The following is a 15981-nucleotide window of genomic DNA, read 5'->3' as shown; positions in this document are numbered from 1 at the left end:
TATAGAGGGGTCTGACTGAACATCTCTCTATAGAGGTGTCTGTCTGAACATCTCTCTATAGAGGTGTCTGTCTGAACATCTCTCTATAGAGGTGTCTGTCTGAACATCTGCTATAGAGGGGTCTGACTTAACATCTCTCTATAGAGGTGTCTGTCTGAACATCTGTCTATAGAGAGGTTTGACCGAACATCTGTATATAGAGGGTCTGACTTAACATCTATAGAGGGTCTAACTGAATGTCTGTCTATAGAGGGTCTGACTGAGCATCTGTTGTATTTAAACAACTTTTTCATATCAGTCTGACATATAAATATAATGTTTGAACTCTGGCCCTCAGAAATGTGCAGGAAATAAGTAACCTGCACCTGGGTTGCTCTTCAAACGGTTATTGTAGAGACAAGTCATCAATTTGCACACTGATCAAAAATTCTCTTCTTTCATACAAGTGTATATTATTTGATGAGCGACCCATGTGTGGGTCACTTATTTCCATCACCTTTGGAGGGCAAGAGTTCTGACATTATAAAAAGTTGATAACACACCAGAATAGTTCAGGCTTGGATTGACGGAGTGAATGTAGTATTTAATAATGCCATTATTTACCTCACACCAATCATAAAGGTCCACACAGAATCACTGTGTATAACAAGTCCAGACTTGTAGCTAACTAAGACAGTGTAGACACAATGTACATATAAAATCTAAGTTATACTGTATATTATATGTTATCTCATTTTTTCTATTGACTCAACATGTATAAGATTGCAATCTCAGGGTGTGATTATTATGTAGGTGCAATAGCTGATAATGCAGTGTCCAATCACAGGGACTTGCAATTGATGAATTTTAGTGTTAGTATACACAGGTACCTGTGATTGGGGAATTCCAGTGTCAGTATACACAGGTACCTGTGATTGGGGAATTCAAGTGTCAGTATACACAGGGACTTGTGATTGGGGAATTCCAGTGTCAGTATACACGGGTACCTGTGATTGGGGAATTCCAGTGTCAGTATACACAGGGACCTGTGATTGGGGAATTCCAGTGTCAGTATACACAGGGACCAGTGATTGGGGAATTCCAGTGTCAGTATACACAGGGACCTGTGGTGTAGATATACTTTGTATACACAGGGGCTTGTGATGTTGACTGTGCAGTGTCTATACACAGGGGCTTGTGATGTAAGCACTTCAGGGTTATATATATACATAGGGACCTGTGGTGTATATATATATATCATGTATACACAGGGGTGTGTTATCTATTGAAAGATTCTTTTTTATAACTTTGCGTAGTTTTGTACTGTGAAACAATCATGTTGGGATGAGAGTAATCCCAGGCTTGGCATAAACTTGTTAGGGTAAAGTTCCCTCGATAGATATTTTCCTTTTTTTTGCTATGAACACCTACTTATTTTGAAAATTGTGAAATATTTTATCCTGTAATTTTTGTTCTACACAACACTACAACTGCTCTATCTTTTTTAACTGACTGCTACATTTAAACAATCAGGAATCATTGGATGGGGAGGAGTATCAAAATATTTCATACAGAAATAACTTCATTCAGTGTGCTTAGAGTTTAATGTTTCACATATTAAAAGGATGTAATGAAATATATGATAATATGTAAAAGATAGCTTTCAAGTAAATTATAGTATTATATGTCAGAATATTAGATTAATATAACATCATGTGACATTAAACATTATAATAAATGGAATGTGATATAAACAGAAGTTCACTTAATATGAAATTAAAATTAGATATTTCAGCTTTTCCTGACGAGTCAATATTTTAACATTAATTCAAAATTGGACTTAAAACATCTCAGCTCTTTTTTCCACTGTGTTGCACCTAGGCACCAAGTCTTAGCGTGGACACTCACAGTCATTACACAGAGCCTGTTTTTATTGATAACCATTTGATTAAAAACAATGACATAATATGAGTGATAATTATCACTATTTATACATGATATCTTGGGAAACTGCAAATAGCAATACAACATAATATTGAACCAACTTATACATGTGATAGAGATTGATACAAAATGTACTGTTATTAGCTACATTGCATTTGTAAAAAAAATTTAAGTGCTGCTTGTTTGAAATCTTTTCTAGTTAGCGATATAGAACAGAAAAAAGGTTCTGTAATTCTTACTGTATATGTGCTCATCTTACAGAGTCCTTTTTTCATTTTTTTTTGTTTTTTTTTTGTTTTTTGTTTTATTATTATCATTAAAATTTGAAATTGAAGTTTTAACCTGCAGTGAATTATTGCAGGCATTTTTGCCTACTAATGGGACCAATTCACAACAGCGGATAACAGTGGATAACTCCCATCGTTTATCCCGGCCATAAGATTATCACGGCCCTGCCGTTTATCACTACTACAGGTATTGGTACAATTCATTAACTCACCTGTACTGTTATGATGTCAATCTGTGGAAGAATATCTACTGCCGAAATACTGTTTAGACCTCTCGATGTGATGGAAATACAAACCTTGTTGTCATATATACCTCTGATATACATACTTCTGTTTATATTATTTTGTATGTTATCTAAAACTTATTCTATAATGTTCTACTGCAGACTTCATGCTTTAGGAAAGACTGCAATATATGTGATGTGTTATCATGTTATAAAGGCATATTGTAAAATCACAAGACAAGTTTAATATCACATCAAATTTAGCCCGGTCATAGAAGGGAAATCAATTTGTTTATTATCCTTCCCTTTCACCAACATGGGAGGTATTATTGTTGTCCATGCGTCTGGTTTGTCTGTCTTGCATCTTTACATGCAAATGTTAACAGATTTTCTATAATCTTGGCCACTTTTTCCTGACTTTATTTAATGGAGTTATGGCCCCTTGATTAACTAAACACATTGTTACATGTATCTGCTGTTTCTTTGAAATAACTGGAACAGTTCTTAGATCGTCTTCAAACTTGATAACAACGTTGAATGCCTTAAGGGCTAGGCCAAGTTTGATAGCCATTAATGTTATTTGGCAGAGTTATGGCCCCTTGATTAATGAAAATAATTGTTTTCTGCTGTTTCTATGCAATAACTCCCATAAATATTATCTGATTATCTTCAAACTTAGTTAAACAGTTATCCCCCCTTGATTCAACAAATTTTATCATTGTGTTGGGCTATGATGACATGTTTACTCCTAACCTTTTCTACAATATGTCAGGAAAGCAGGAGATCTAAATTCTATGAATTTGCTATTTTTCTTATCATTATGGGTTATCAGGTAAAAAGAATCTTATATTTTAATCAACTTCAGTATAGAAATTACTTAACTCATTAAATAATGGAATATGCAAAATGTCTGAAGGTTCATGAATTATTAATTTAGTTAAATAAATTCTTGATTACACCAGCACCAGATCCTCTTTATACATGTATAAGGATAGCAACATTTTCTTCTTATTGTTTCTTGGTATAGTTCAAGAATAATTGTTTTAAAATACCATTATTTTTCAGCATATATGGTTGTGTAATTTTGTCAAAAAGTAATTGTATGACCTATGCAGGAAGCAAAATGTACCATTTTGATTTTTGATTTTTTTTCAAACGTCAAGAGGGCCCGACCAGTAGATAATCTGCAGGTTATACTCGGTTCTCTTTATTTCTATAGATCATTCTTGGTGTCCATGCAATGTTACTTGTATTGATAATTAACAGGTATACAGTTGTAAAAAGGGTGTGTCAATCATCTGATCATATAGTTGTATGACTAAATATTAACTTCAGTAATAAAACAGTTGTATGACTTTTTACTTCAATCCTGGAGGATAGTAGAGGAATATAACCCAGACGTTGGAGGATAGTAGAGAAATATAGCCCAGACGTCGGAGGATAGTAGAGGAATATAGCCCAGACGTCGGAGGATAGTAGAGGAATATAGCCCACACGTCGGAGGATAGTAGAGGAATATAGCCCACACGTCGGAGGATAGTAGAGAAATATAGCCCACACGTCGGAGGATAGTAGAGGAATATAGCCCAGATGTCGGAGGATAGTAGAGAAATATAGCCCACAGGTCGGAGGATAGTAGAGGAATATAACCCACACGTCGGAGGATAGTAGAGGAATATAGCCCACAGGTCGGAGGATAGTAGAGGAATATAGCCCACACGTCGGAGGATAGTAGAGGAATATAGCCCACACGTCGGAGGAGAGTAGAGGAATATAGCCCACACGTCGGAGGATAGTAGAGCCCACACGTCGGAGGATAGTAGAGGAATATAGCCGACAGGTCGGAGGATAGTAGAGGAATATAGCCCACACGTCGGAGGATAGTAGAGGAATATAACCCACACGTCGGAGGATAGTAGAGGAATATAGCCCACACGTCGGAGGAGAGTAGAGGAATATAGCCCACACGTCGGAGGAGAGTAGAGGAATATAGCCCACACGTCGGAGGATAGTAGAGGAATATAGCCCACATGTCGGAGGATAGTAGAGAAATATAACCCACACGTCGGAGGATAGTAGAGGAATATAGCCCACACGTCGGAGGAGAGTAGAGGAATATAGCCCACACGTCGGAGGATAGTAGAGCCCACACGTCGGAGGATAGTAGAGAAATATAACCCACACGTCGGAGGATAGTAGAGGAATATAGTCCACACGTCGGAGGAGAGTAGAGGAATATAGCCCACACGTCGGAGGAGAGTAGAGGAATATAGCCCACACGTCGGAGGATAGTAGAGGAATATAGCCCACACGTCGGAGGATAGTAGAGAAATATAACCCACACGTCGGAGGATAGTAGAGGAATATAGCCCACACGTCGGAGGAGAGTAGAGGAATATAGCCCCGACGTTGGAGGATAGTAGAGGAATATAGCCCAGACGTCGGAGGATAGTAGAGGAATATAGCCCACACGTCGGAGGATAGTAGAGGAATATAGCCCAGACGTCGGAGGATAGTAGAGGAATATAACCCACACGTCGGAGGATAGTAGAGGAATATAGCCCACACGTCGGAGGATAGTAGAGGAATATAGCCCACACGTCGGAGGATAGTAGAGGAATATAGCCCAGATGTCGGAGGATAGTAGAGAAATATAGCCCAGACGTCGGAGGATAGTAGAGGAATATAACCCACACGTCGGAGGATAGTAGAGGAATATAGCCCACACGTCGGAGGATAGTAGAGGAATATAGCCCACACGTCGGAGGATAGTAGAGGAATATAGCCTTCATGTCAACTGTTTTATTACTGAAGTAAATATTTTTATACTGTGGTCCAACATTAGATTCTCCTAGACCAGCTAGTTATTGTTTTCAAAACACAGGAATTGAATAAGAAATATTCTTTTTCAATTAAGAAACTCCCATTTTGAGTTTGATTACCTTGATGTTGTAGACATCCGTTGGAGTATTCTGGTGATGAAATCCGTAGATAGTAATGTATGTTGTTTTACACCTAGACAACTACTGTATATAGAACATTCCACACACAAGCATCACAATGCTCATGTTTTCAATTCATTGTTCCAATATTAGTCAGAAGTTGCACATTTCCCAAATGAATAGTGTTGTTATGATGATAGAGCTAAGTGTCGACATTAAAGTTCTTTCTATCTGAAGTTATCAATTGATGTGATTATACTTGTGTAATTATACATCAGAATTGTGTACCTGATGTCATCAGAATTGTGTACCTGATGTCATCAGAATTGTGTACCTGATGTCATCAGAATTGTGTACCTGATTACATCAGAATTGTGTACCTGATGTCATCAGAATTGTGTACCTGATTACATCAGAATTGTGTACCTGATGTCATCAGAATTGTGTACCTTATGTCATCAGAATTGTGTACCTGATTACATCAGAATTGTGTACCTGATTACATCAGAATTGTGTACCTGATGTCATCAGAATTGTGTACCTGATTACATCAGAATTGTGTACCTGATGTCATCAGAATTGTGTACCTGATGTGATTCCATGCCAACAGTCGGCCACTTTAGTAGAGGTATGTTACACAGCCAGTGCCAATTTAAATATCCTCACTTATATAGTCAGGTGATTTCAGAGCAAACTTTAGAAGCTTATAAAATCAAATGATATGATTAAGAATTGGTGTAATTTATACTGACACTACTGTGTCACTACCCTTTTACATAATCATCACACAATGGAAATCCTTCTTGTTAAGGTGAAGTGTACCATCAAGTATATCATTGTTGTTATCATCAAAATTGTTTTCTAAATCTCATGTCAACATGTACTTTACACAATAAATGGTTCTAAGGACCTAATAACCCTATAAGTCTAGGTCCATCAGTCCTACAGACCTAATAATCCTATAAGTCTAGGTCCATCAGTCCTACACAGACCTAATAATCCTATAAGTCTAGGTCCATCAGTCCTACAGACCTAATAACCCTATAAGTCTAGGTCCATCAGTCCTACACAGACCTAATAACCCTGTAAGTCTAGGTCCTTAAGTCCTACACAGACCTAATAACCCTATATGTCTAGGTCCATCAGTCCTACACAGACCTAATAACCCTGTAAGTCTAGGTCCATCAGTCCTACACAGACCTAATACTCTCTATCAGTCCTACACCGACCTAATAACCCTATAAGTCTAGGTCCGTCAGTCCTACACAGACCTAATAACCCTATATGTCTAGGTCCACCAGTCCTACACCGACCTAATAACCCTATAAGTCTAGGTCCGTCAGTCCTACACAGACCTAATAACCCTATATGTCTAGGTCCACCAGTCCTACACAGACCTAATACTCTCTATCAGTCCTACACAGACCTAATAACCCTATATGTCTAGGTCCATCAGTCCTACACAGACCTAATAACCCTATAAGTCTAGGTCCATCAGTCCTACACAGACCTAATAACCCTATATGTCTAGGTCCTTAAGTCCTACACCGACTTAATAACCCTATAAGTCTAGGTCCATCAGTCCTACACAGACCTAATAACCCTATAAGTCTAGGTCCGTCAGTCCTACACAGACCTAATAACCCTATAAGTCTAGGTCCATCAGTCCTACACAGACCGCATAACCCTATAAGTCTATGTCCATCAGTCCTACACCGACCTAATAACCCTATAAGTCTAGGTCCGTCAGTCCTACACAGACCGAATAACCCTATATGTCTATGTCCACCAGTCCTACACAGACCTAATAACCCTATAAGTCTAGGTCCATCAGTCCTACACAAACCTAATACTCTCTATCAGTCCTACACAGACCTAATAACCCTTTAAGTCTAGGTCCATCAGTCCTACAGACCTAATAATCCTATAAGTCTAGGTCCATCAGTCCTACAGACCTAATTACCCTATAAGTCTAGGTGTATCAGTCCTACACAGACCTAATAACCCTATAAGTCTAGGTCCATCAGTCCTACACAGACCTAATAACCCTATATGTCTATGTCCATCAGTCCTACACAGACCTAATAACCCTATAAGTCTAGGTCCATCAGTCCTACAGACCTAATAATCCTATAAGTCTAGGTCCATCAGTCCTACAGACCTAATAACCCTATAAGTCTAGGTCCATCAGTCCTACAGACCTAATAACCCTATATGTCTAGGTCCATCAGTCCTACACAGACCTAATAACCCTATAAGTCTAGGTCCATCAGTCCTACACAGACCTAATAACCCTATATGTCTAGGTCCTTAAGTCCTACACCGACTTAATAACCCTATAAGTCTAGGTCCATCAGTCCTACACAGACCTAATAACCCTATAAGTCTAGGTCCGTCAGTCCTACACAGACCTAATAACCCTATAAGTCTAGGTCCGTCAGTCCTACACAGACCGAATAACCCTATAAGTCTATGTCCATCAGTCCTACACCGACCTAATAACCCTATAAGTCTAGGTCCGTCAGTCCTACACAGACCGAATAACCCTATATGTCTATGTCCACCAGTCCTACACAGACCTAATAACCCTTTAAGTCTAGGTCCATCAGTCCTACAGACCTAATAATCCTATAAGTCTAGGTCCATCAGTCCTACAGACCTAATTACCCTATAAGTCTAGGTGTATCAGTCCTACACAGACCTAATAACCCTATAAGTCTAGGTCCATCAGTCCTACACAGACCTAATAACCCTATATGTCTATGTCCATCAGTCCTACACATACCTAATAACCCTATAAGTCTAGGTCCATCAGTCCTACAGACCTAATAATCCTATAAGTCTAGGTCCATCAGTCCTACAGACCTAATAACCCTATAAGTCTAGGTCCATCAGTCCTACAGACCTAATAACCCTATAAGTCTAGGTCCATCAGTCCTACACAGACCTAATAACCCTATAAGTCTAGGTCCATCAGTCCTACACAAACCTAATACTCTCTATCAGTCCTACACAGACCTAATAACCCTTTAAGTCTAGGTCCATCAGTCCTACAGACCTAATAATCCTATAAGTCTAGGTCCATCAGTCCTACAGACCTAATAACCCTATAAGTCTAGGTCCATCAGTCCTACAGACCTAATAACCCTATAAGTCTAGGTCCATCAGTCCTACACAGACTTTATAACCCTATATGTCTATGTCCATCAGTCCTACACAGACTTTATAACCCTATAAGTCTAGGTCCATCAGTCCTACACAGACCTAATAACCCTATAAGTCTAGGTCCATCAGTCCTACACAGACCTAATAACCCTATAAGTCTAGGCCCATCAGTCCTTCACAGACCTAATAACCCTATATGTCTAGGTCCATCAGTCCTACACAGACCTAATAACCCTATAAGTATAGGTCCATCAGTCCTACACAGACCTAATAACCCTATAAGTCTAGGTCCATCAGTCCTACACAGCCCTATAACCCTATAAGTCTAGGTCCATCAGTCCGGCACAGACCTAATATTCTATCAGTGGTCTGTAGACCTTATACTCTATCAGTCCTCTGTAGACCTTAATACTCTATCAGTCCTGTGTAGACCTTATACTCTATCAGTGGTCTGTAGACCTTAATACTCTATCAGTCCTGTGTAGACCTTATACTCTATCAGTGGTCTGTAGACCTTAATACTCTATCAGTCCTCTGTAGACCTTATACTCTATCAGTGGTCTGTAGACCTTAATACTCTATCAGTCCTCTGTAGACCTTATACTCTATCAGTCCTCTGTATACCTTATACTCTATCAGTCCTCTGTATACCTTATACTCTATCAGTCCTGTATAGACTTTATACTCTATCAGTCCTCTGTAGACCTTATACTCTATCAGTCCTCTGTAGACCTTATACTCTATCAGTGGTCTGTAGACCTTTTACTCTATCAGTGGTCAGTAGACCTTATACTCTATCAGTGGTCTGTAGACCTTAATACTCTATCAGTCCTGTGTAGACCTTATACTCTATCAGTGGTCTGTAGACCTTAATACTCTATCAGTCCTGTGTAGACCTTTTACTCTATCAGTCCTCTGTATACCTTATACTCTATCAGTGGTCAGTAGACCTTATACTCTATCAGTGGTCTGTAGACCTTAATACTCTATCAGTCCTCTGTAGACCTTAATACTCTATCAGTCCTGTGTAGACCTTTTACTCTATCAGTGGTCTGTAGACCTTAATACTCTATCAGTGGTCTGTAGACCTTAATACTCTATCAGTCCTGTGTAGACCTTATACTCTATCAGTGGTCTGTAGACCTTATACTCTATCAGTGGTCTGTAGACCTTAATACTCTATCAGTCCTGTGTAGACCTTTTACTCTATCAGTCCTCTGTATACCTTATACTCTATCAGTGGTCAGTAGACCTTATACTCTATCAGTGGTCTGTAGACCTTAATACTCTATCAGTCCTCTGTAGACCTTAATACTCTATCAGTCCTCTGTAGACCTTAATACTCTATCAGTGGTCTGTAGACCTTAATACTCTATCAGTCCTGTGTAGACCTTATACTCTATCAGTGATCTGTAGACCTTATAATCTATCAGTGGTCTGTAGACCTTTTACTCTATCAGTGGTCTGATCTTTTATATGTAAGGGAGATTACTCGCTGTCCTTTGGAAGTTTTAACTTGACAAGTAATCTTATGTAATATGGTACCCTTCACGATAACATTAAGGTTATCCTGACATAATTTGATATTGAGAATTTTATGGAAATTGTAACTTCGTCATCTGTCCCAAATATTCTACATTTACATTCTATCACATTATTTTGTGTTTCTGCCCTATATTTTTGTTGAGATTAGTTTGTATGTTTTAACCATATGTACCCGTATATCACATGGGTGTTAATTTGGCCATTGAATATTTCATAATATATATTCTTATTGAGCTATCATAGTGATATATTTCAAATATTGGACTTCTATTTTGGCTTTATTTAAATGTAAGTAAATTATGTATACTATTGTCACCACAAGTGGAAATGGCTGCTGTACCTTCCTATATGAGCTGTCATTCTATACATACAGCCTGTAATAGGTCAATCCACAGTCTACGTATGATGTGTCTGTGGATTAATCCACACATAGACTGTATAGGATGTGTCTGTGGATCAATCCACACAGACTTTGTAGGATGTGTCTGGATCAATCCACAAAGCCTGTGTAGGATGTGTCTGTGTGGGTCAATCCACACATAGCCTACATATGATGTGTCTGTGGGTCAATCCACACATAGACTTTGTAGGATGTGTCTGTGGATCAATCCACACACAGACTGTGTAGGATGTGTCTGTGTGGGTCAATCCACACATAGACTGTGTAGGATATGTCTGTGTAGGTCAATCCACACATAGACTGTGTAGGATGTGTCTATGTAAGTCAATCCACACAAAGACTGTGTAGGATGTGTCTGTGTGGGTCAATCCACACATAGCCTACATATGATGTGTCTGTGTGGGTCAATCCACACATAGTCTATGTAGGATGTGTCTGTGGGTCAATCCACACATAGACTGTGTAGGATGTGTCTGTGTGGGTCAATCCACACATAGCCTACGTATGATGTGTCTGTGTAGGTCAATCCACACAGACTGTAGGATGTGTCTGTGTGGGTCAATCCACACATAGACTGTGTAGGATGTGTCTGTATGTCAATCCACACAGACTGTGTAGGATGTGTCTGTGTGTTGTTCAACAAAAAGTACAATAAAAATCTAAAACATGATATCAGTGTTTTTATTTCCTTATTATACCCTGCACCTACCACCTCCTCCTAGAAATTAAATTGTGGAGGGTAGGGGTGGAGGTCATGATCAGAGATGTCTTCACACAAATCTTTTTATTTCTAGCCCACCATCATCAAATCGCCCTGCATCCGTGGTCCGTAAACAAATTTCACATGTAGGTTCCCCTCGGTGCCTTGTTATGCATATTGCATTTTGAAACCAATCAGAAAACAACATGGCCGACAGGCAGCCATCTAGGATTTTGACAATTGATGTTTGTTATCGCTATATTACAGAAGGTACTGAAGGAATCTTTCTCAAATTTCATATGTAGGTTTCCCTTGATCCCTCGTATTGCATTTTGGGACCAATCTGAAAACAACATGGCCAACAGACAGTCCTTATCGCTAAATCTCAAACTTCATATATAAGTTCCCCTTGTTTGAAAAGTACTGGAGGGATGTTTCTCAATTTACACAGATTAGTAAGAGGAAGGGAAAAAAATAGAGAAAAGATCAATTTACACAGATTAGTAAGAGGAAGGGGAAAATAGAGAAAAGATCAATCTGACATGGAACCTATAAAGATCATTCAATGGTGGGCGCCAAGATCCCTCTGGGATCTCTTGTTAATGTGGTCAAGTTTGACCTTTGAACTTACCTTTTAGCACTGACCTGATCATCAAAATCTAATTGCGTATAGAATGTGTCCAATATGAACTAAATTTGTTGTAATGTCGATGAAATATATCTCGCACACAGGCTTTTATTAGGTCGTTTGATCTCGAGGCTAAATTATTGTGACAGACATTTAAAAACTATAAACATATTTCCACATTTCATCTGAAATTTTATTCTTTATTTGAATTAAATGTATCTTTCAATACATGTACAAAATGGAATCCACACATATAAATAGTCTCACTTTAAGTCTCGGTCTCACAGTTCCCATAATACATCATGATGTATATAGATAATTATACACAGTTCCCATAATACATCATGATGTATATAGATAATTATACACAGTTCCAATAATACATCATGATGTATATAGATAATTATACACAGTTCCCATAATACATCATGATGTATATAGATAATTATACACAGTTCCCATAATACATCATGATGTATAGATAATTATACACAGTTCCCATAATACATCATGATGTATATAGATAATTATACACAGTTCCCATAATACATCATGATGTTTATAGATAATTATACACAGTTCCCATAATACATCATGATGTATATAGATAATTATACACAGTTCCCATAATACATCATGATGTATATAGATAATTATACACAGTTCCCATAATACATCATGATGTATATAGATAATTATACACAGTTCCCATAATACATCATGATGTATATAGATAATTATACACAGTTCCCATAATACATCATGATGTTTATAGATAATTATACACAGTTCCCATAATACACCATGATGTATATAGATAATTATACACAGTTCCCATAATACATCATGATGTATATAGATAATTATACACAGTTCCCATAATACATCATGATGTATATAGATAATTATACAGTTCCCATAATACATCATGATGTTTATAGATAATTATACACAGTTCCCATAATACATCATGATGTATATAGATAATTATACACAGTTCCCATAATACATCATGATGTATATAGATAATTATACACAGTTCCCATAATACATCATGATGTATATAGATAATTATACACAGTTCCTATAATACATCATGATGTTTATAGATAATTATACACAGTTCCCATAATACATCATGGTGTAGATAATTATACACAGTTCCCATAATACATCATGATGTATATAGATAATTATACACAGTTCCCATAATACATCATGATGTATATAGATAATTATACAGAGCCTCACAGTTCCCATAATACATCATGATGTATATAGATAATCATACACAGCCTCACAGTTCTCACTCTGGGACTTTTTTTGCTGAATGACAAATATTCACACAAGATTTGTAAAAATTTATTCTCAAACAGCAATATCAAGCCAGGATTGTTCACCAACAAAACAGGAAAACCGTTGTCTTAGTCATCAAACATGATATGTTTTCGCTGGACATTTTCCTTGTTTATCTTCTGTACCTTGTCCACCAACTGTAAACAAGAACAAGAAAGGACCTTAACGGTCATCTGACTTTCATTGAAGTTTGCAATTTTGCCTTAAATATAAAATATGTTAAACAAGAACACATTGACACATTAAGATAATGAAATTGTCAAACTATACTGCTTTTCTAATAAGCAATCTTGTATAGATCTTTTGTGTGTTTTGAAATTTAAAGCCACATCTGTGATGCTTCACTTATAAATTACAGCAAAGTTCCTCGGTTTTAAAGCAAAATTACAGCAAAGTTTCCCTTTTTGGACCCTACCACTCGGGGCCCCATGGGTCACACTAGCATCATTTATATAAAATATGATTGCCCTTCTCAAATGATGTCTCAACCCAAATTTGGATGTAATCCACCTAAGAGTTAAGGAGAAGTAGGGTTTTAAAGCAATAATTCATCAAAGTTCCAACTATCGTGTAACTATCATACAGGACAATTGACAGTGGTTACTATCATACGGGAACAGTTGACAGTGGCTACTATCATACAGGAACAACTGACAGTAGTTACTATCATACAGGAACAACTGACAGTGGTTACTATCATACAGGAACAACTGACAGTGGTTACTATCATACAGGAACAACTGACAGTGGTTACTATCATACAGGAACAACTGACAGTGGTTACTATCATACAGGAACAATTGACAGTGGTTACTATCATACAGGAACAACTGACAGTGGTTACTATCATACAGGAACAATTGACAGTGGTTACTATCATACAGAAACAATTAACAGTGGTTACTATCATACAGAAACAATTAACAGTGGTTACTATCATACAGAAACAATTGACAGTGGTTACTATCATACAGGAACAATTGACAGTGGTTACTATCATACAGAAACAATTAACAGTGGTTACTATCATACAGGAACAACTGACAGTGGTTACTATCATACAGGAACAATTGACAGTGGTTACTATCATACAGAAACAATTGACAGTGGTTACTATCATACGGGAACAATTGACAGTGGTTACTATCATACAGAAACAACTGATAGTGGTTACTATCATACAGAAACAACTGACAGTGGTTACTATCATACAGAAACAATTGACAGTGGTTACTATCATACAGAAACAATTAACAGTGGTTACTATCATACAGAAACAATTGACAGTGGTTACTATCATACAGAAACAACTGACAGCGGTAACTATCATACATGAACAATTGACAGTGGCTACTATCATACAGGAACAATTGACAGTGGTTACTATCATACATGAACAATTGACAGTGGTTACTATGATACAGAAACAATTGACAGTGGTTACTATCATACAGGAACAACTGACAGTGGTTACTATCATACCGGAACAATTGACAGTGGTTACTATGATACAGGAACAACTGACAGTGGTTACTATCATACAGGAACAATAGACTGGTTACTATCATACAGAAACAATTGACAGTGGTTACTATCATATGGGAACAATTGACAGTGGTTACTATCATACAGGAACTGACAGTGGTTACTATCATACATGAACAACTGACAGTGGTTACTATGGGAACAATTGACAGTGGTTACTATCATACAGGAACAATTGACAGTGGTTACTATCATACAGGAACAATTGACAGTGGTTACTATCATACAGGAACAACTGACAGTGGTTACTATCATACAGGAACAATAGACTGGTTACTATCATACAGAAACAATTGACAGTGGTTACTTTCATATGGGAACAATTGACAGTGGTTACTATCATACAGGGGAACAATTGACAGTGGTTACTATCATACAGAAACAATTGACAGCGGTTACTATCATACAGGAACAACTGACAGTGGTTACTATCATACAGGAACAACTGACAGTGGTAACTATCATACAGAAACAATCGACAGTGGTTACTATCATACAGGAACAACTGACAGTGGTTACTATCATACAGAAACAATTGACAGTGGTTACTATCATACAGGAACAATTGACAGTGGTTACTATCATACAGAAACAACTGACAGTGGTTACTATCATACAGGAACAACTGACAGTGGTTACTATCATACAGAAACAATTGACAGTGGTTTCTATCATATGGGAACAATTGACAGTGGTTACTATCATACAGGAACAACTGACAGTAGTTACTATGTACCATACAGGAACAACTGACAGTGGTTACTATCATACAGGAACAATTGACAGTGGTTACTATCATACAGGGGAACAACTGACAGTGGTTACTATCATACAGAAACAACTGACAGTGGTTACTATCATACAGGAATAATTGACAGTGGTTACTATCATACAGGAACAATTGACTGGTAACTATCATACAGGAACAATTGACAGTGGTTACTATCATACAGGAACAACTGACAGTGGTTACTATCATACAGGAACAATTGACAGTGGTTACTATCATATGGGAACAATTCACAGTGGTTACTATCATACTGGAACAATTGACAGTGGTTACTATCATACAGAAACAATTGACAGTGGTTACTATCATACAGAAACAATTGACAGTGGTTTCTATCATATGGGAACAATTGACAGTGGTTACTATCATACAGGAACAACTGACAGTGGTTACTATGTACCATACAGGAACAACTGACAGTGGTTACTATCATACAGGAACAATTGACAGTGGTTACTATCATACAGGGGAACAAC

At 37.6% G+C, this 15981-nt stretch overlaps 1 protein-coding gene and 1 long non-coding RNA gene across 8 annotated transcripts in view; one reads left to right on the top strand and one right to left on the bottom strand.

Moving 5' to 3' along the window:
- Positions 1-185: 185 nt before the first annotated feature.
- LOC117323012 lies at positions 186-11156 on the top strand. 7 transcript variants are annotated; one of them, XR_004531636.1, is made up of 3 exons: positions 186-4186; positions 4275-6389; positions 6824-11156. It is a non-coding gene; the product is annotated as an uncharacterized LOC117323012 (long non-coding RNA). The 7 variants fall into 7 exon arrangements; XR_004531632.1 differs by having other exon boundaries at positions 186-4218; positions 4275-6347; XR_004531630.1 differs by having other exon boundaries at positions 186-4218.
- An 833-nt stretch (positions 11157-11989) lies between these two features.
- Positions 11990-15981, bottom strand: part of LOC117323004 (la-related protein 7-like) — a 33416-nt gene continuing 29424 nt past the window's right edge. The window contains 1 exon segment of the mRNA XM_033877988.1: positions 11990-13307. Coding sequence (XP_033733879.1) covers positions 13239-13307 — 69 coding nt within the window. The 3' untranslated portion in view covers positions 11990-13238.

This window comes from Pecten maximus, chromosome 1 (assembly GCF_902652985.1).
Source record: "Pecten maximus chromosome 1, xPecMax1.1, whole genome shotgun sequence".
Taxonomy (NCBI): domain Eukaryota; kingdom Metazoa; phylum Mollusca; class Bivalvia; order Pectinida; family Pectinidae; genus Pecten; species Pecten maximus.
This window is presented reverse-complemented; position numbering and strand designations above follow the sequence as displayed.